General features: G+C 45.3%; 3 protein-coding genes across 3 annotated transcripts in view; all 3 read right to left on the bottom strand.

The window, feature by feature from the left end:
- SDAD1 (SDA1 domain containing 1) overlaps positions 1-5,709 on the bottom strand; it is a 36,763-nt gene extending 31,054 nt beyond the window's left edge. The window contains exons 1-2 of the mRNA XM_073340416.2: positions 5,536-5,709; positions 65-169 (exon numbers count right to left, since the gene is read on the bottom strand). Of these exons, the coding sequence (XP_073196517.2) occupies positions 65-169; positions 5,536-5,625 (195 nt within the window). The 5' untranslated portion in view covers positions 5,626-5,709. The remainder of the gene's footprint in view (positions 1-64; positions 170-5,535) is intronic.
- A 1,472-nt stretch (positions 5,710-7,181) lies between these two features.
- On the bottom strand, positions 7,182-10,482 carry LOC140909931 (C-X-C motif chemokine 10). The gene is made up of 4 exons (XM_073340024.2): positions 10,320-10,482; positions 9,408-9,534; positions 8,703-8,792; positions 7,182-7,958 (listed from the first exon to the last, which is right to left on the bottom strand). Exons 1-4 carry the CDS (start codon positions 10,468-10,470, stop codon positions 7,850-7,852), a joined length of 477 nt encoding a protein of 158 aa, XP_073196125.2. The 5' UTR covers positions 10,471-10,482; the 3' UTR covers positions 7,182-7,849.
- Positions 10,483-17,056: 6,574 nt separating this feature from the next.
- LOC140910960 (C-X-C motif chemokine 10) lies at positions 17,057-19,625 on the bottom strand. The gene is made up of 4 exons (XM_073343174.2): positions 19,527-19,625; positions 18,615-18,741; positions 17,910-17,999; positions 17,057-17,165 (listed from the first exon to the last, which is right to left on the bottom strand). Exons 1-4 carry the CDS (start codon positions 19,585-19,587, stop codon positions 17,057-17,059), a joined length of 387 nt encoding a protein of 128 aa, XP_073199275.1. The 5' UTR covers positions 19,588-19,625.
- Positions 19,626-20,565: the final 940 nt, after the last annotated feature.

Raw genomic sequence — 20,565 nt, 5'->3', positions numbered from 1 at the left:
GGTTTTGCAGGTCACCTTTTAATAGTTCAATTTGTTTGTTTTTCCTAGAATTACAGAATTTTACCTGTGCTAAGAAGATCACCAATTCAGCCAGCTCCTTACTGGGCTTATCAGGCTGGAGTTTGAAAATCTCCACATTGGACTGGTAGTGACGATACTGCTGGAGAAACTGAAACACAAATATGCCATTTCACTCTTAGTTGTCATTACTGGATACCATAGCTTCTCAATATCAAGAGATCTAAGGCCCCCATTCTGCTCCACCTGAAAACAGCAGCAAAACTCTCAGTGACTTCAGTGGTACAGGATCAGGCCCATAGAAACCCATTCATGTCAGAAAATCCCCCCCAAAATGGCCCTCTTTTTAGCATATGCACAACATGCCTCAGGTGGCATGTGACCAGGATTCATCTGCTGGTTGGATCATTAGCTTCCCCAGCTTGGCCAGAGTACTGAAGGGGAGTGGACGTGAACACTGCTCCATGCCCCGTGAAATGGCACTGAGTCCCTTTAAATATATAATTCTATTTTCCCTGCCAAGCAGCTTTTGATGATACATCTCAAGCGTCTCAGGGATGTGACTTTAACAGCTTATCCATGTGAGATGGGAGTAAGTCTCTTATTAGGGTGAGATATTAATATTTACAGTGGGGCACAGAGGCACCAATCAAAATTAGGTTACCGTTCTGCTAGAAACTGTGTGGACCCCCAGGCCCTGACCTTCCAAAGATTTTATGCACTGTGAGTAGTCAAGCACAGGCTTAAGTCTTCGCAGGACTGGGGAGCAGCAGAGCACAGTCCCTGTCCAGAAGAGTATGCATCAGAAGCTGATAAAGCACAAACAGCTCCAGTGAAGGTACAATGCATTCACATTGCCTACAGGCAGGAGGGAGACCGGTGTTGCATAAGGCCACTTTAAACTATCATCCTGAGAATTCCTGAGGTTTAAAATTCTGGTTGCAACTCAACCTCTAACCACAGGGGAGATGGAACAGCAAGGAAGGTATCCAGTTCTGTGGTGACCTAGAATCCTATTTTCGACGTCTCCGACTCAAGGAATATTTCCAAAATACCTCTGAACAACATACTAATCCACAGAGGTCTCCCTACCAACACTACAGAAAGAGGGATTCTAGGTGGACTCCTCCTAAAGGTCGAAACAGCAGACTGGACTTCTACATAGAGTGCTTCCGCCGACGTGCACGGGCTGAAATTGTGGAAAAGCAGCATCACTTGCCCCATAACCTCAGCCATGCGGAACGAAATGCCATCCACAGCCTCAGAAACAACTCTGACATCATAATCAAAAAGGCTGACAAAGGAGGTGCTGTTGTCATCATGAATAGGTCGGAATATGAACAAGAGGCTGCTCGGCAGCTCTCCAACACGAGTTTCTACAAGCCATTACCCTCTGATCCCACTGAGAGTTACCAAAAGCAACTACAGCATTTGCTCAAGAAACTTCCTGAAAAAGCACAAGATCAAATCCGCACAGACACACCCCTGGAACCCCGACCTGGGATATTCTATCTACTACCCAAGATCCATAAACCTGGAAATCCTGGGCGCCCCATCATCTCAGGCATTGGTACCCTGACAGCAGGATTGTCTGGCTATGTAGACTCCCTCCTCAAGCCCTACGCTACCAGCACTCCCAGCTACCTTCGAGACACCACTGACTTCCTGAGGAAACTTCAATACATTGGTGATCTTCCTGGTAACACCATCCTGGCCGCTATGGATGTAGAAGCCCTCTACACCAACATTCCACACAAAGATGGACTACAAGCCGTCAGGAACACTATCCCCGATAATGTCACGGCTAACCTGGTGGCTGAACTTTGTGACTTTGTCCTTACCCATAACTATTTCACATTTGGGGACAATGTATACCTTCAGATCAGCGGCACTGCTATGGGTACCCGCATGGCCCCACAGTATGCCAACATTTTTATGGCTGATTTAGAACAACGCTTCCTCAGCTCTCGTCCCCTAACGCCCCTACTCTACTTGCGCTATATTGATGACATCTTCATCATCTGGACCCATGGAAAAGAAGCCCTTGAGGAATTCCACCATGATTTCAACAATTTCCATCCCAACATCAACCTCGGCCTGGTCCAGTCCACACAAGAGATCCACTTCCTGGACACTACAGTGCTAATAAACGATGGTCACATAAACACCACCCTATCCCGGAAACCTACTGACCGCTATTCCTACCTACATGCCTCCAGCTTTCACCCTGACCACACCACACGATCCATTGTCTACAGCCAAGCTCTGCGATACAACCGCATTTGCTCCAACCCTTCAGACAGAGACAAACACCTACAAGATCTCTGTCAAGCTTTCTTACAACTACAATACCCACCTGCGGAAGTAAAGAAACAGATTGATAGAGCCAGAAGAGTTCCCAGAAGTTACCTACTACAGGACAGGCCTAACAAAGAAAATAACAAAACGCCACTAGCCGTCACCTTCAGCCCCCAACTAAAACCCCTCCAACGCATTATTAAGGATCTACAACCTATCCTAAAGGATGACCCAACACTCTCACAAATCTTGGGAGACAGGCCAGTACTTGCCTACAGACAGCCCCGCAACCTGAAGCAAATACTCACCAACAACCACATACCACACAACAGAACCACTAACCCAGGAACTTATCCTTGCAACAAAGCCCGTTGCCAATTGTGCCCACATATCTATTCAGGGGACACCATCACAGGGCCTAATAACATCAGCCACACTATCAGAGGCTCGTTCACCTGCACATCCACCAATGTGATATATGCCATCATGTGCCAGCAATGCCCCTCTGCCATTTACATTGGTCAAACTGGACAGTCTCTATGTAAAAGAATAAATGGACACAAATCAGATGTCAAGAATTATAACATTCATAAACCAGTCGGAGAATACTTCAATCTCTCTGGTCACGCAATCACAGACATGAAGGTCGCTATCTTAAAACAAAAAAACTTCAAATCCAGACTCCAGCGAGAAACTGCTGAATTGGAATTCATTTGCAAATTGGATACTATTAATTTAGGCTTAAATAGAGACTGGGAGTGGCTAAGTCATTATGCAAGGTAGCCTATTTCCTCTTGTTTTTTCCTACCCCCCCCCCCCCCAGATGTTCTGGTTTAACTTGGATTTAAACTTGGAGAGTGGTCAGTTTGGATGAGCTATTACCAGCAGGAGAGTGAGTTTGTGTGTGTATGGGGGTGGGGGGGGTGAGAAAACCTGGATTTGTGCTGGAAATGGCCCACCTTGATTATCATGCACATTATAAGGAGAGTGGTCACTTTGGATGAGCTATTACCAGCAGGATAGTGAGTTTGTGTGTGTGGTTTTTGGGAGGGGGTGAGAGAACCTGGATTTGTGCAGAAAATGGCCCAACTTGATTATCATGCACATTGTGTAAAGAGTTGTCACTTTGGATGGGCTATCACCAGCAGGAGAGTGAATTTGTGTGGGGGGGGTGGAGGGTGAGAAAACCTGGATTTGTGCTGGAAATGGCCCAACCTGATGATCACTTTAGATAAGTGGGGTGGGAGGAGGTATTGTTTCATATTCTCTGTGTGTATATAAAGTCTGCTGCAGTTTCCACGGTATGCATCCGATGAAGTGAGCTGTAGCTCACGAAAGCTCATGCTCAAATAAATTGGTTAGTCTCTAAGGTGCCACAAGTACTCCTTTTCTTTTTGCGAATACAGACTAACACGGCTGTTACTCTGAAACCTATCCAGACCTATTGACCATATGTACATTGTGAGAATGGCTGTGTTTAACATCAAGGATCAAACAGAACAGTTCTCCCACGCCAAAGTTAATGTTCAACATGATTATCCCACTGGCAGAGACATTATCTTGGACCATGCATATGCCAGCAGGGTAACAGTCTTTAACACCCATTGAGAGAGTAGAAATATATTTACAGTTTCTCTTCTTGTGCATCTGACAACACTTAGAGCTTATCTACACTACCGCTTAAGTCGATGTAACTTACCTCGCTCAGGGGCGTGAAAAAGCCACCCCCCTGAGCGACACAAATGTCATCCACCTAAGTGCTAGCCACACCAGTGCTAAGTCAGCAGGAGATGCTCTCCTGCCAACAACATCGCTTCCGCCTCTTGTGGAGGTGGAGTAACTATGCCGACGGGAGAGCGCTCTCCTATCAGCATAGCACATCTTCACCAGACATGGTGCAGCTGTGCCGATGTAGCAGGGTAATGCAGACTACCCCTAAGTGTCTTGCCAGTTTTGATGTCTTCCCTATCATCCATCAGGTTCAGATGCCTGGGTATGACTTTCAGTAGCAAAAGGGGAGTTTTTATTTTAAAAAGGAATAGATAATTGTAAGACTACAAGAACTGGTAAGGGGACTCAGGGCTGGCATAAAGTTACTTCTAGCTTTTTTAAGAAGCTAAAAAGATGGCAAGACGGCAGTTTAAGGGTTCACCAATGCTTGTACAACAACTGTGAATAAGGTGCAATAGCTGTTCCTTAATACTTCCATGAGTACACAAGCCCTAAGGCAAATTTTCAAGTCTCTCCCAGGCATTGATCTACACACAAAAGTTGTACCATATTAACTATACTGGTACAGACTTCACAGTAGAACTGCCAGTCATCCCTCCGTCCCTATGGATGCAGTTACATTAGTATAGCAGTGCTTTATAATGGCATAGCTATTCCAGTACAGGGAGACAAATAAATCACACAAGCACAAGGCACCTTTATACTGGTCTAACTATATCGGTAAAAAGATAACCCCTAACTAAAATAGTTAAATTGCTAGCAAAAGGTGTCTAGACCAGGGCTACAGCCCTGGCTCAGCTCCACGCTTTAGCACATGCCTAACTTGAAGCATGTAAAGTCACATTGAGTTTAAGGGGTCCAGCCCCATGTGAGAAAGAGAAGGAGTTTTGCCTTATATGCCACCATCTCTAGTCAAGGCAGCTATACCTTAACGGGGGAAAGGGGCGTTTTTACAGCAAAACACCTAACTCCAGGCAGCGCAGACCAGGCACCTGCATGTAGCCAGCCGAGCTGAGAAGCACAGTGCCTCGTCGCCACTAGGATCTCACTCCCCTCCTCGTCCAACTAGTTACCGCCAGGTACACACGCCCTGTGTGAGCAAGGACATACCGCCCTTTGGGGACAAGGGGGGATCGCGCTGTGGGCGTGACACCGACTGGGGGGAGGGGGGGTCACTCTGGTTACTTTCCCCAGACCCGAAGAGGCGCTCTGTGAAGCTCGCCAGCCTGCACCTTCCCCCAGCAGAAGCTGGTCCATTAAGAGATATTACCTCCCGCGCCTTGTCCCTCTCTGGCCCCCACAGGCCACACCAAGCGGCGTCACTGGCCTCCCAAGAAAAAGGGGGTTTTTATTAAGAAGGCACAGAGACCTCGGCCTTGCGCACCGAGGATGGGGGGGGCTGGGGCCCAGGGGCATCCTGGGGGCTGAGCGTGGGGCTGACCCCCCCACCCCACCTTCCCGGCGCGGCGAGGGGGCTCGCTCTCTCACCTCCTCGGTATAAACCGGCGGGTCCCGCTTGATCAGGTTCTGCAGCTGGGGCAGGTTACTGGGCAGCTTGTTGTTGCTGCGGCTGGACATGGCTGCTGGGGGCCGGGGCGCTACTGCCTGCGAGACGCTCTGCCCCTCCCGGAACGACCACGTGAGCTACCACTGGGCGCCGCCATCTTGGCTTCCGGCGCTAGGGGAGCCGCAGAGGGGCAAACTTATTCCAAAAGCGACTGCTTGTGCGTTGCTCGGAGTCTGGCCTCCTGCGAGCGCTGGGAGCCGCCTGCGCCCCCTACAGGCAGAGGACAGCAAGGCCAGCGCTAGAGGCGGCGCTCCTTGGGGCAGACACAGTGGTAGGTGCAGAATCATAGAATATCAGGGTTGGAAGGGACCTCGGGAGGTCATCTAGTCCAACCCCCTGCTCAAAGCAGGACCGATCCCCAATTTTTGCCCCAGATGCCGAAGTGGCTCCCTCAAGGATTGAACTCACAACCCTGGGTTTTTAGCAGGCCAATGCTCAAACCACTGAGCTATTCATTAAAGTCTTCCCGCTTAATAGGAATTAGTTGCATTAAAGAGAAAGAGCTGCCCTGGCCAGAGGAGGGGGGATTCCAGATGGGACCGGCAGGCCCAGTTCCCCAAATGTGTTGGGCACCTAGTTCCTGCTGAAATCAATAGAAATTAGGTACCTAAATACTCTGGAGGATCTGGGCCCCTGTGCTGCTCTTCTGGGACCAGCTCCTTTGTGTCACAGGATAGGGATGCACATCTCAGCCCCTTCGCACTGCCACACCAAGGCAAAGAATCCTAGAATATCAGGGACGGAAGGTACCTCAGGAGGTCATCTAGTCCAACCCCCTGCTCAAAGCAGGACCAATCCCCAATTTTTGCCCCAGATCCCTAAATGGCCCCCTCAAGGAGTGAATTCACAACCCTGAGTTTAGCAGGCCAATGCTTAAAGCACTGAGCTATCCTCCCCCCCCCCCCCCCCCACTGTAGAGAGAAAGAGCCGCAGTGTAAAGAGGAATCAGGCCCAGAGCCTCTTCAGGGAGGTGCCCTCCAGTGTGGCACTAGCTTTCCTGCCCCACTTTGCCAAAGGCCAAATGTGTTGACCTTCAGGTGAAGCCGCACTGCTTATCTGTTCTTCCAGGGTTTTCTTTGGGGTGACAGGGAAAGGTAAGGAGATGGGTGGGGATGGGGTGCAGTTCTGGTGTTAGAGCTGTAGGAGGAGGACTGGAGAAAGTTCTGTTGGTTGGATATTGCTTCACTGTAGTGTGAATGAATATACGCAAGCATTGAGCTTTCTATACGTGAATTTTTATCAAATTAATATGGTAGGATATTAGCATTAATTCTCAGATGGAGTTACTCAACTGTAAATATATCTAGCACTATGAATGAAATTTCAGCTCATGAATGATTACATAGTACAAACTCCAAGGCAACTGTTACAACTTTCAGTGTCTTTTATTCATTTTAATTGGTTTATCTTTAAAAGGAGAAGTCTAACACAAGGAATGTTTGTGAATACTATATTACATTCATTTGTTATATTACATTTCATCAAGATCAGATCCATTTAATCTATGTAATAAACGTTTATACATCAATTAAACACACAGTGTGATAGGCTTTAGATTATAAGCCTTCTTCAATTTTATTTATAAAGCCTACAGACAAATGTTACACATATCCTAGAACAACAAGCATGTGTTATATAAATTAGCATGGGACATATATATCTAAGAATTAATTTCAAATCTGCTGGAAAAAATAAACTTGAATTCTTAGTATGTGTTACCTGAGAATATTTGTATCTCTGAGTTATTATAATAATATAATAACCCAACCATCTGGCTCAAAGAAACCTTTGCTAATTAGATAAGCAGAAGCAATCTATTACCACTTATCGCCACCAGGAGACCCCACAGACAAACTAGACCTTTACTGGTTTCAGAGTAACAGCTGTGTTAGTCTGTATCCGCAAAAAGAAAACGATTACTTGTGGCACCTTAGAGACTAACAAATTTATGTGAGCATAAGCTTTCGTGAGCTACAGCTCACTTCATCCAACAAGTACTCCTTTTCCTTTTGGGCCTTTACTGTCACTGGTTTGCCAGTAGGATTACTGAGGTTACATATGCCTCACTGCACGTCCTGCCGTGACATGCTGATGTTTCATCACAGTGTTGAGATGATGTCACTGCCCAGATGTTACCTTAATGGATGCAACGACTGTATGTTGGGAACAACTTGCCTCACTGCAGCATTTGTATTTTAAAAGTCGAAGAGCCAGGTGGAGGAAGCAGACTCAAATTCATTGCTCACTGGTGAGGGAGCCTGAAGCGCTGAAATCCGAAAATCTCACGTGTCTGTTGAAGTGATCTTTAGCTCTTCTCCTTTCCCGGTGAGTGCTTTGTGAAGACCTGTCAAAATAAAACACAGTGGGAACTTTATCCTTTAGAATTTTTCTTTCTGGATTTCACATACAGAAGGGCTTGATTTTCCTCTCACACTAGCTTTACGCTGTGCCACTCCATTGGACTTACTTCTGATTTACACCAGTTTAAGTCACATCAGAACCAGGGCCATCGAGTACTTGGTAGAACAGTAGGTTACATTTAAAGGACCAGATTCTGCCAGGGTTAAGCTGATTGGCACCTTCCTCTGTGAATAGTCCCTTTGCTTTCTATCGGATGACTTGTGGAGTAAGGTGTTACTCAGCGAGGGTAAATGTGGCACAGTCTGGTCCTAAAGGATTATGTGATTTCTCAATAGGCATCAAGGGTGGCCATTCTTCCCAGCTTTTGAAGCCCACACATGGGTAAAGAGCCCCAAAATTCAGCACAAGTGAGTTTAGTACTGAGCCTGAGACACACAGGCTGTTTAAACGAACTTGTTCTTCCCTTTGAAACAATGCAGTGCATTTGACCTGCTCTTTTGCGTGAAGCACGGGCTATTGCTTCAATGGGGGGTTCTGTATACACCAGATACCTTATACTGTGTCCCAAGAAATATGCCATTTTCTGGGGTTGCAATGCAGGTTTCTGAGGCTGTGAGACTGCAGTGACCATCGATTCAGCCCAAAGTTGGATCTCACTGATGTATAAGAATAACGTGAGCTCTTAAGCACATGAGAATTTTTCCTTGCAGATGGATGGGAAACCTACATTTTCTTGATGAGGGTTGTTATCATCTTCTGTACCCATTTGGAATTAGGGTTCAAGCATCTTTGCTCTCCAGTGGGCTTCATTGTAGCACTGAAATTAACAAAGAAAACAGAATTTATTTCCATATAATGGAAAGGTCACCATTGTCTTTGTGATCTAGGATCAGGGTCTGAATAGCAGGAGTCTGGCCCTTGGTGAGCTGAGTGATATGCTACATTGTCGCCATGAGCTGGGAGTGAATATTAAATCGAAAGACCTCAAATCAGCTAAAGCATTAGAATGATCTACCTGATGTATTTATGTGCACCTAGGAAGCGGGATCTAGGTTCTCATCCAGCCTCAGGGCCTGAATCCCTAAAACCTGTGTAGTCATTTACCCCGTGCCAACTGAGTGCAAAATGCTCCTATTCAGATCTGGGGTCATTGACTGAACAGGGCACAGAGCCCTGGAGAATCCCACCCGCCAGGCTAGTCTGGAACTGCTATGGGTTGGTGTATTTCCACTGAAGTCTGTGAAGCTGTGTTGATTATACCAGCTGATGACCTGGGCCTTAGTCTCTAGCCTCATTGCACTTCGCTTTGCTTGGAATACGGAGATGGACATCAGAACCTGGGGTTACATTAAAGGGGGAAAAATCCCCATATTTCCTGCCATTGCAACAAGCAGCCCCTCTGAGTGGCGATATCTGAGCAGTTATTACTCACATGATCTCAATATGGTCACAGGAAGAGCTCTTGGGAATCACTTCTATTTTTCCTAAGGCTTTTCGCTGAACGAAATCAGAACCTTTCTCTGTGCAGCTGCAACGTCCATGTCCATAGGCCAGCTGCCCTAAAAGAAATGGGCCATGAGAGAGAGAGAGATTAGAATGATATTAGATACCTGAGATGCCTTCAGTAAAATATGTTTAAGTTGGAAGAAGAGAGGTTGAAAACACTCCATTTCATCCTCAGGGCTGCAGAATCATTTGTCCTGCAATGTTACCATGTGCATATTTACATGAGGTCAATGTCACAAAAAGCGCTACACTCTTTTGCCTTCATCTCGTTAGTTTTGAAGTCAGAGAGCCTGATTCCGCTCTCACACGAGTCAATGGAAAACAGGAGTCACCCCTGGTGTAAAAGTGATGGGAGTGAATGAACAGAGGGAGCAGTTGGACCTAAAATCATTGTTGCTCACAAAGGGTCTGATTCAACACCCGTTGATATCAGTGGGAAAGTTCCCTCTGACTGGAATGTGCTTTGGATCAGGCCCAAACTGTCTTCCTCTGGTGATTAAAACAAGACAAAAATATGATGGACTGAGGCTGATTTCACACCCTTACAAACTAGGGGACAGTCTGGGCAGAAATCCAAGCCTGCCAAAAACTGTCCTATTCATTTCCCTGCTAATTACAAGCAGATCAGTCCGAGTCCTGTGTGGACAACACACACCTTCTAGACACGAGCAGAGCGGACAGATGTTTGTGAGTGGCAGTAGAACACAACCCTGAACATAGATCACTTTTTTGCCACAAAAGGAAGTTCCAAGCATTTATTCTGCACAGCTCTCCAGTTAATCACACCTCTGGCTTTCTCACTGTATTACACGTCTTTTTTTATACTGCTGCCTCTTACCTTGAATTTCAGCCGCGAGCAGGAGCACTGAACAAAGGACAACAGCCCAGGTTCCCTTCATGGTGATGAGAGCGAAGGTTCTTCTGTATGATTCTTGGATGTCTGGGAGAGGTTGAGAAGTGCCTGAGACAAAGTGTGTCCCAGTGTACATTTATACTCTCAGCCTTTTCCCTCCTTGATGCTGATTGGTCTTGATTATTGTCGTGACAGCTAAAATAACCAGAGATTATTCAATCTGTGCGGGAAAGTCCCAACAGGTAACCATTGTTTTGCTTTGCCAACTGTTCCCTTTTCATTGAAATTCCTGATTTCTCATAAGGCGACAAACTCGGTTTCACTTTCAGTGAGTCTTAGGAAGTGATCAATGCTCGCTTCTATGTGTGCAGGGAGCAGAGCTGCCTTTATGCTCTCCGAGGCAAAAATAACACCGGGGAAATTCTTGAAGTGAAAGCCACAAATAAACATTGTGTGGGGTGAGGAGTGGGGAGAAGGGAGTCAAATTATTTCAGCTCCTGGCCCTCCATTAAGCGTGCCCTGTTTTCTCATATCTCTTAGGAATCTTGCTCGGAAACATGGACCAAAGTTTTCACTACAAATTCTGTACAAGTGTGAAGGACATACTAATAGGAAAAAAGTGCAGTATTTCTGTTAATATTTAAAAGCCCCAAAGATGAGTCAACTCACATTTGGGATTAAGGGACTGGAATTGAGATAATCTGACTCTGTTTTCTCTGTCCCACCCCTAAAATATATTTGCGGGGGCTTTAACTTTAAGAAATCCCCATGGGTTAGTTTCTCTTTTGAGATCACCCAGACAGCTCCCTGCACACATCCCATGTGCGGGCTATCATTTCCTAAGAGTCATGGAAAGTGAAACCTACTTAGTGTCCCCAGGAGAAAACAGGCATTTAAATGAAAAGGGAACAGCCAGCAAAGACGAAAAATTCTGCAGGACTATTGGCTTTTGTGACTTCTCCACCTAGACTGTATACTCTCTACTTAGTTTAATTTACAAGGCAATATTTTCAATGATACGGCACAAGGAGTCAGAGTGGTAGCCGTGTTAGTCTGTATCAGCAAAAACAATGAAGAGTCCTTGTGGCACCTTAAAGACTAACATTTATTTGGGCATAAGCTTTTGTGAGCTAAAACCCACTTTCATCAGATGTATGGAGTGGAAAATACAGGAGCAGGTATAAATACATGAAAAGATGGGAGTTACCTTACCAAGTGGGGGGTCAGTGCTAACGAGACAATACAATTAACAGTAGAATACCAAGGCAGGAAAAATCACTTTTGTAGTGATAATGAGGGTGGCCCATTTCAAACAGTTGACAAAAAGGTGTGAGTAACAGTCGGGGGAAATTAGTATGGGGAAATTAGCACACACAAAAATGAGGAGTACTTGTGGCACCTTAGAGATTAACCAGTTTATTTGGGCATAAGGTTTCGTGGGCTAAAACCCACTTCATCGGATGCATGCCGTGGAAAATACAGTCGGAAGATATCTATACACAGAGAACATGAAACAATGGGTGTTACCATACCAGCTGTAAGGAGACTAATCAATTAAGGCTCTCAAAACTGGATACTCTCATAAAAAACCAACCTTCCACACAAACTTCCTCGTGGCAGGACTTTACTAAACTAGACAAGCCATTTACAACGCACACTTTGCTTCTCTACAAAAGAAAAAGGACCCTAAACTTTCTAAACTACTACATGCCACAAGCAGCCACAGCAATGGTTCCCTCAACCCACCCAGCAATATTGTTAACCTATCCAACTATACTCTGAGCCCAACAGAAGCAGCTGTCCTATCTCAGGGCCTCTCCTTCTGCCCCTCCACCCCCGCGAACATGATACAGTTCTGTGGTGACCTAGAATCCTATTTTCGACGTCTCCGACTCAAGGAATATTTCCAACACACCTCTGAACAACATACTAATCCACAGAGACCTCCCTACCAACACTACAAAAAGAAGGATTCTAGGTGGACTCCTCCTGAAGGTCGAGACAGCAGACTGGACTTCTACATAGAGTGCTTCCGCCGACGTGCATGGGCTGAAATTGTGGAAAAGCAGCATCACTTGCCCCACAACCTCAGCCGTGCGGAACACAATGCCATCCACAGCCTCAGAAACAACTCTGACATCATAATCAAAAAGGCTGACAAAAGCGGTGCTGTTGTCATCATGAATAGGTCGGAATATGAACAAGAGGCTGCTCGGCAGCTCTCCAACACCACTTTCTACAAGCCATGACCCTATGATCCCACTGAGAGTTACCAAAAGCAACTACAGCATTTGCTCAAGAAACTCCCTGAAAAAGCACAAGATCAAATCCGCACAGACACACTCCTGGAACCCCGACCTGGGATATTCTATCTACTACCCAAGATCCATAAACCTGGCAATCCTGGGCACCCCATCATCTCAGGCATTGGCACCCTGACAGCAGGATTGTCTGGCTATGTAGACTCCCTCCTCAGGCCCTACGCTACCAGCACTCCCAGCTACCTTCGAGACACCACTGACTTCCTGAGGAAACTTCAATCCATCGGTGATCTTCCTGATAACACCATCCTGGCCGCTATGGATGTAGAAGCCCTCTACACCAACATTCCACACAAAGATGGACTACAAGCCGTCAAGAACACTGTCCCCGATAATGTCACGGCTAACCTGGTGGCTGAACTTTGTGACTTTGTCCTCACCCATAACTACTTCACATTTGGGGACAATGTATACCTTCAGATCAGCGGCACTGCTATGGGTACTCGCATGGCCCCACAGTATGCCAACATTTTTATGGCTGACTTAGAACAACGCTTCCTCAGCTCTCGTCCCCTAATGCCCCTACTCTACTTGCGCTATATTGATGTCATCTTCATCATCTGGACCCATGGAAAAGAAGCCCTTGAGGAATTCCACCATGATTTCAACAATTTCCATCCCAACATCAACCTCGGCCTGGTCCAGTCCACACAAGAGATCCACTTCCTGGACACTACAGTGCTAATAAACAATGGTCACATAAACACCACCCTATCCCAGAAACCTACTGACCGCTATTCCTACCTACATGCCTCCAGCTTTCCCCCAGACCACACCACACGATCCATTGTCTACAGCCAAGCTCTGCGATACAACCGCATTTGCTCCAACCCCTCAGACAGAGACAAACTCCTACAAGATCTCTATCAAGCATTCTTAAAACTACGATACCCACCTGCGGAAGTGAAGAAACAGATTGATAGAGCCAGAAGAGTTCCCAGAAGTCACCTACTACAGGAGAGGCCTAACAAAGAAAATAACAGAACGCCACTAGCTGTCACCTTCAGCCCCCAACTAAAACCCCTCCAACGCATTATCAAGGATCTACAACCTATCCTGAAGGATGACCCAACACTCTCACAAATCTTGGGAGGCAGGCCAGTCCTTGCCTACAGACAGCCCCCCAACCTGTAGCAAATACTCTCCAGCAAACACGTACCACACAACAGAACCACTAACCCAGGAACCTATCCTTGCAACAAAGCCCGTTGCCAACTGCGCCCACATATCTATTCAGGGGACACCATCACAGGGCCTAATAACATTAGCCACACTATCAGAGGCTCGTTCACCTGCACATCTACCAATGTGATATATGCCATCATGTTCCAGCAATGCCCCTCTGCCATGTACATTGGTCAAACTGGACAGTCTCTACGTAAAAGAATAAATGGACACAAATTAGATGTCAAGAATTATAACATTCATAAACCAGTTGGAGAACACTTCAATCTCTCTGGTCATGCAATTACAGACATGAAAGTTGCGATATTACAACAGAAAAACTTCAAAACCAGACTCCAGCGAGAGACTGCTGAATTGGAATTCATTTGCAAATTGGATACAATTAACTTAGGTTTGAATAGAGACTGGGAATGGCTAAGTCATTATGCAAGGTAACCTATTTCCCCTTGTTTTTTCCTACCCCCCACCCCGCCCCCGTTCCTCAGACGTTCTTGTTAAACCCTGGATTTGTGCTGGAAATGGTCCACCTTGATTATCATACACATTGTAAGGAGAGTGATCACTTTAGATAAGCTATTACCAGCAGGAGAGTGGGGTGGGGGGAAAGAAAACCTTTTGTAGTGATAAACACCCATTTTTTCATGGTTTGTGTGTATAAAAACATCTTCTGTATTTTCCACAGTATGCATCCGATGAAGTGAGCTTTAGCTCATGAAAGCTTATGCTCAACTAAATTGGTTAGTCTCTAAGGTGCCACAAGTACTCCTTTTCTTTTTGCAATTAAGGTGAGCTATTATCAGAGGAGAAAAAACCTTTTGTAGTGATAATCAGGATGGCCCATTTCAAACAGTTGACAAGAAGGTGTGAATAACAGTGGGGGGAAAATTAGCATGCGGAAATAGTTTTTACTTTGTGTAATGACCCATCCACTCCCAGTCTTTATTGAAGCCTAATTTAATGGCTTCCAGTTTGCAAATTAATTCTAATTCTGCAGTTTCTCGTTGGAGTCTGTTTTTGAAGTTTTGTTGTTGGAGAATTGCGACTTTTAGGTCTGACATTGAGTGACCAGGGAGGTTGAAGTGTTCTCCGACTGGTTTTTGAATGTTATAATTCTTGACATCTGATTTGTGTCCATTTGGAATTAATTTGCAAACTGTGTAGACACACTAATCCCAGAATAAGAGTGCCTTTTTCCAATTTAGTTTGTCAGTTTAGGCCTTGTCTACACTACCAAGTTTTGTCACCAAAAACTGCCTTTTGGCGACCAAACAGCAGGAGCGTACCTACTACAATGAGACTTTTTTGTCGGGAAAAATGCCCAGATTTGTCAAGAAAACACTTCCACCCCTATGAGAGACTTCTGTCTTTCCCCCTCCCTTTATTGTTGACAACGAACCAGTGTAGACACTGCTGATTCTTTTGTTGACAGAACTGGCTTTCCCACAATGTGGGAAACTCCCCACATTGTGGTATCCCACAATGCCTGCCCTGTTTGCTCTGCTCCTTGTTGTGATCTCTGCTGCCCTGCAGGCATGCGCCCCTCCCCTTTCAAAGCTCTGGGAAGTATTATGTGTGCTGCTGAGGGTGATGGGCAGCAAGGCCAGCACTAGAGATGGGGCTCCTTGGGGCAGGCACAGGGATAGGTGCAGAATGCTTCATTAAAATCTTCCCGCTTAACAAGAATTAGTTCTATAAAAGGGAAAGAGCTGCCCTGGCCAGCAGAGGGGGCATTCCAGCTGGGACCAGCGGGCCCAGTTCCCCAAAGGTGTTGGACACCTAGTTCCCGCTGAAATCAATAGGAATTAGGTACCTAAATACTCTGGAGGATCTGGGCCCTTGTGCTGCTCTTCTGGGACCAGCTGCTTTGTGTCACAGAACAGGGACGCACATCTCAGCCCCTTCGCACTGCCACACCAAGGCAAAGAGCCGCAGTGTACACAGGAATCAGGCCCAGAGCCTCTTCAGGGAGGTGCCCTCCAGTGTGGCACTAGCTTTCCCACCGCGCTTTGCCAAGGACCAAATGTGTTGACCTTACGGTGACCAGACAGCAAGTGTGAAAAATTGGAACAGGGGGTGGGGGGCAATAGGTGCCTATAGAAAAAAAGGCCCAAATATCAGGATTGTCCCTATAAAATAGGGACATCTGTTCACCCTAGTTGACCTTCAGGTGAAGCCGCACTGCTTATCTGTTCTTCCAGGGTTTTCTTTGGGGTGACAGGGAAAGGTAAGGAGATGGGTGGGGATGGGGTGCAGTTCTGGTGTTAGAGCTGTAGGAGGAGGACTGGAGAAAGTTCTGTTGGTTGGATATTGCTTCACTGTAGTGTGATTGAATGTACGCAAGCATTGAGCTTTCTATACGTGAATTTTTATCAAATTAATATGGTAGGATATTAGCATTAATTCTCAGATGGAGTTACTCAACTGTAAATATATCTAGCACTATGAATGAAATTTCAGCTCATGAATGATTACATAGTACAAACTCCAAGGCAACTGTTACAACTTTCAGTGTCATTTATTCATTTTAATTGGTTTATCTTTAAAAGGAGAAGTCTAGCACAAGGAATGTTTGTGAATACTATATTACATTCATTTGTTATATTATATTTCATCAAGATAAGATCCATTTAATCTATGTAATAAACGTTTATACATCAGTTAATAACACAGTGTGATAGGCTTTAGATTATAAGCCTTCCTCAATTTTATTTATAAAGCCTACAGACAAATGTTACACATATCCTAGAACAACAAGCATGTGTTATATAAATGAACATGGAACATGTATCTAAGAATTACGTTAATTTCAAATCTGCTGGAAAAAATAAACTGGAATTCTTAGTATGTGTTATCTGAGAATATTTGTATCTCCGAGTTATGATTATAATAATATAATAACCCAATCATGTGGCTCAAAGAAACCTTTGCTAATTAGATAAGCAGAAGCAATCTATTACCACTTATAGCCACCAGGAGACCCCACAGACAAACTGGGCATTTACTGTCACTGGTTTGCCAGTAGGATTACTGAGGTTACATATGCCTCACTGCACGTCCTGCCGTGACATGCTGATGTTTCATCACAGTGTTGAGATGATGTCACTGCCCAGATGTTACCTTAATGGATGCAACGACTGTATGTTGGGAACAACTTGCCTCACTGCAGCATTTGTATTTTAAAAGTCGAAGAGCCAGGTGGAGGAAGCAGACTCAAGTTCATTGCTCACTGGAGAGGGAGCCTGAAGCGCTGAAATCCGAAAATCTCACGTGTCTGTTGAAGTGATCTTTAGCTCTTCTCCTTTCCCGGTGAGTGCTTTGTGAAGACCTGTCAAAATAAAACACAATGGGAACTTTATCCTTTAGAATTTTTCTTTCTGGATTTCACATACAGAAGGGCTTGATTTTCCTCTCACACTAGCTTTACGCTGTGCCACTCCATTGGACTTACTTCTGATTTACACCAGTTTAAGTCACATCAGAACCAGGGCCATCGAGTACTTGGTAGAACAGTAGGTTACATTTAAAGGACCAGATTCTGCTAGGGTTAAGCTGATTGGCACCTTCCTCTGTGAATAGTCCCTTTGCTTTCTATCGGATGACTTGTGGAGTAAGGTGTTACTCAGCGAGGGTAAATGTGGCACAGTCTGGTCCTAAAGGATTATGTGATTTCTCAATAGGCATCAAGGGTGGCCATTCTTCCCAGCTTTTGAAGCCCACACATGGGTAAAGAGCCCCAAAATTCAGCACAAGTGAGTTTAGTACTGAGCCTGAGACACACAGGCTGTTTAAACGAACTTGTTCTTCCCTTTGAAACAATGCAGTGCATTTGACCTGCTCTTTTGCGTGAAGCACGGGCTATTGCTTCAATGGGGGGTTCTGTATACACCAGATACCTTATACTGTGTCCCAAGAAATATGCCATTTTCTGGGGTTGCAATGCAGGTTTCTGAGGCTGTGAGACTGCAGTGACCATCGATTCAGCCCAAAGTTGGATCTCACTGATGTATAAGAATAACGTGAGCTCTTAAGCACATGAGAATTTTTCCTTGCAGATGGATGGGAAACCTACATTTTCTTGATGAGGGTTGTTATCATCTTCTGTACCCATTTGGAATTAGGGTTCAAGCATCTTTGCTCTCCAGTGGGCTTCATTGTAGCACTGAAATTAACAAAGAAAACAGAATTTATTTCCATATAATGGAAAGGTCACCATTGTCTTTGTGATCTAGGATCAGGGTCTGAATAGCAGGAGTCTGGCCCTTGGTGAGCTGAGTGATATGCTACATTGTCGCCATGAGCTGGGAGTGAATATTAAATCGAAAGACCTCAAATCAGCTAAAGCATTAGAATGATCTACCTGATGTATTTATGTGCACCTAGGAAGCGGGATCTAGGTTCTCATCCAGCCTCAGGGCCTGAATCCCTAAAACCTGTGTAGTCATTTACCCCGTGCCAACTGAGTGCAAAATGCTCCTATTCAGATCTGGGGTCATTGACTGAACAGGGCACAGAGCCCTGGAGAATCCCACCCTCCAGGCTAGTCTGGAACTGCTATGGGTTGGTGTATTTCCACTGAAGTCTGTGAAGCTGTGTTGATTATACCAGCTGATGACCTGGGCCTTAGTCTCTAGCCTCATTGCACTTCGCTTTGCTTGGAATACGGAGATGGACATCAGAACCTGGGGTTACATTAAAGGGGAAAAAATCCCCATATTTTCTACCATTGCAACAAGCAGCCCCTCTGAGTGGCGATATCTGAGCAGTTATTACTCACATGATCTCAACATGGTCACAGGAAGAGCTCTTGGGAATCACTTCTATTTTTCCTAAGGCTTTTCGCTGAACGAAATCAGAACCTTTCTCTGTGCAGCTGCAACGTCCATGTCCATAGGCCAGCTGCCCTAAAAGAAATGGGCCATGAGAGAGAGAGAGATTAGAATGATATTAGATACCTGAGATGCCTTCAGTAAAATATGTTTAAGTTGGAAGAAGAGAGGTTGAAAACACTCCATTTCATCCTCAGGGCTGCAGAATCATTTGTCCTGCAATGTTACCATGTGCATATTTACATGAGGTCAATGTCACAAAAAGCGCTACACTCTTTTGCCTTCATCTCGTTAGTTTTGAAGTCAGAGAGCCTGATTCCGCTCTCACACGAGTCAATGGAAAACAGGAGTCACCCCTGGTGTAAAAGTGATGGGAGTGAATGAACAGAGGGAGCAGTTGGACCTAAAATCATTGTTGCTCACAAAGGGTCTGATCCAACACCCATTGATATCAGTGGGAAAGTTCCCTCTGACTGGAATGTGCTTTGGATCAGGCCCAAACTGTCTTCCTCTGGTGATTAAAACAAGACAAAAATATGATGGACTGAGGCTGATTTCACACCCTTACAAACTAGGGGACAGTCTGGGCAGAAATCCAAGCCTGCCAAAAACTGTCCTATTCATTTCCCTGCTAAATACAAGCAGATCAGTCCGAGTCCTGTGTGGACAACACACACCTTCTAGACACGAGCAGAGCGGACAGATGTTTGTGAGTGGCAGTAGAACACAACCCTGAACATAGATCACTTTTTTGCCACAAAAGGAAGTTCCAAGCATTTATTCTGCACAGCTCTCCAGTTAATCACACCTCTGGCTTTCTCACTGTATTACACGTCTTTTTTTATACTGCTGCCTCTTACCTTGAATTTCAGCCGCGAGCAGGAGCACTGAACAAAGGACAACAGCCCAGGTTCCCTTCATGGTGATGAGAGCGAAGGTTCTTCTGTATGATTCTTGGATGTCTGGGAGAGGTTGAGGAGTGCCTGAGACAAAGTGTGTCCCAGTGTACATTTATACTCTCAGCCTTTTCCCTCCTTGATGCTGATTGGTCTTGATTATTGTCGTGACAGCTAAAATAACCAGAGATTATTCAATCTGTGCGGGAAAGTCCCAACAGGTAACCATTGTTTTACTTTGCCAACTGTTCCCTTTTCATTGAAATTCCTGATTTCTCATAAGACTTTCAGTGAGTCTTAGGAAGTGATTAATGCTCGCTTCTATGTGTGCAGGGAGCGGAGCTGATTGGTGATTGGTGATTGCTGATTGGTCTTGATTATTGTCGTGACAGTTAAAATAATCAGAGATTATTCAATCTGTGCATGAAAGTCCCAAAAGGTGACCATTGTTTTGCTCTCCGAGGCAAAAATAACACTGGGGAAATTCTTGAAGTGAAAGCCACAAATAAACATTGTGTGGGGTGAGGAATGGGGAGAAGGGAGTCAAATTATCTCAGCTCCTGGCACTCCATTAAGCGTGCCCTGTTTTCTCATATCTCTTAGGAATCTTGCTTGGAAACATGGACCAAAGTTTTCACTACAAATTCTGTGCAAGTGTGAAGGACATACTAATCAGAAAAAAGTGCACTATTTCTGTTAATATTTAAAAGCCCCAAAGATGAGTCAACTCACATTTGGGATTAAGCCCTGGTCTACACTAGGAGTTGAGGTCAAATTTAGCAGCGTTAAATTGATTTAACCCTGCACCCGTGAACACGACGAAGCCCTTTTTTTCGACTTAAAGGGCTCTTAAAATCAGTTTCCTTACTCCATCTCCGACAAGGGGATTAGCGCTGAAATCGACCTTGCTGGGTCGAAATTTGGGGTACTGTGGACTCAATTAGACGATATTGGCCTCCGTGAGCTATGCCAGAGTGCTCTATTGTGACCGCTCTGGACAGCA

The sequence above is a fragment of the Lepidochelys kempii genome, chromosome 4, assembly GCF_965140285.1.
Source record: "Lepidochelys kempii isolate rLepKem1 chromosome 4, rLepKem1.hap1, whole genome shotgun sequence".
Classification (NCBI taxonomy): domain Eukaryota; kingdom Metazoa; phylum Chordata; order Testudines; family Cheloniidae; genus Lepidochelys; species Lepidochelys kempii.
The sequence above is the reverse complement of the archived record's forward strand: the minus strand, read 5'-3'. Positions and strand labels throughout refer to the sequence as shown.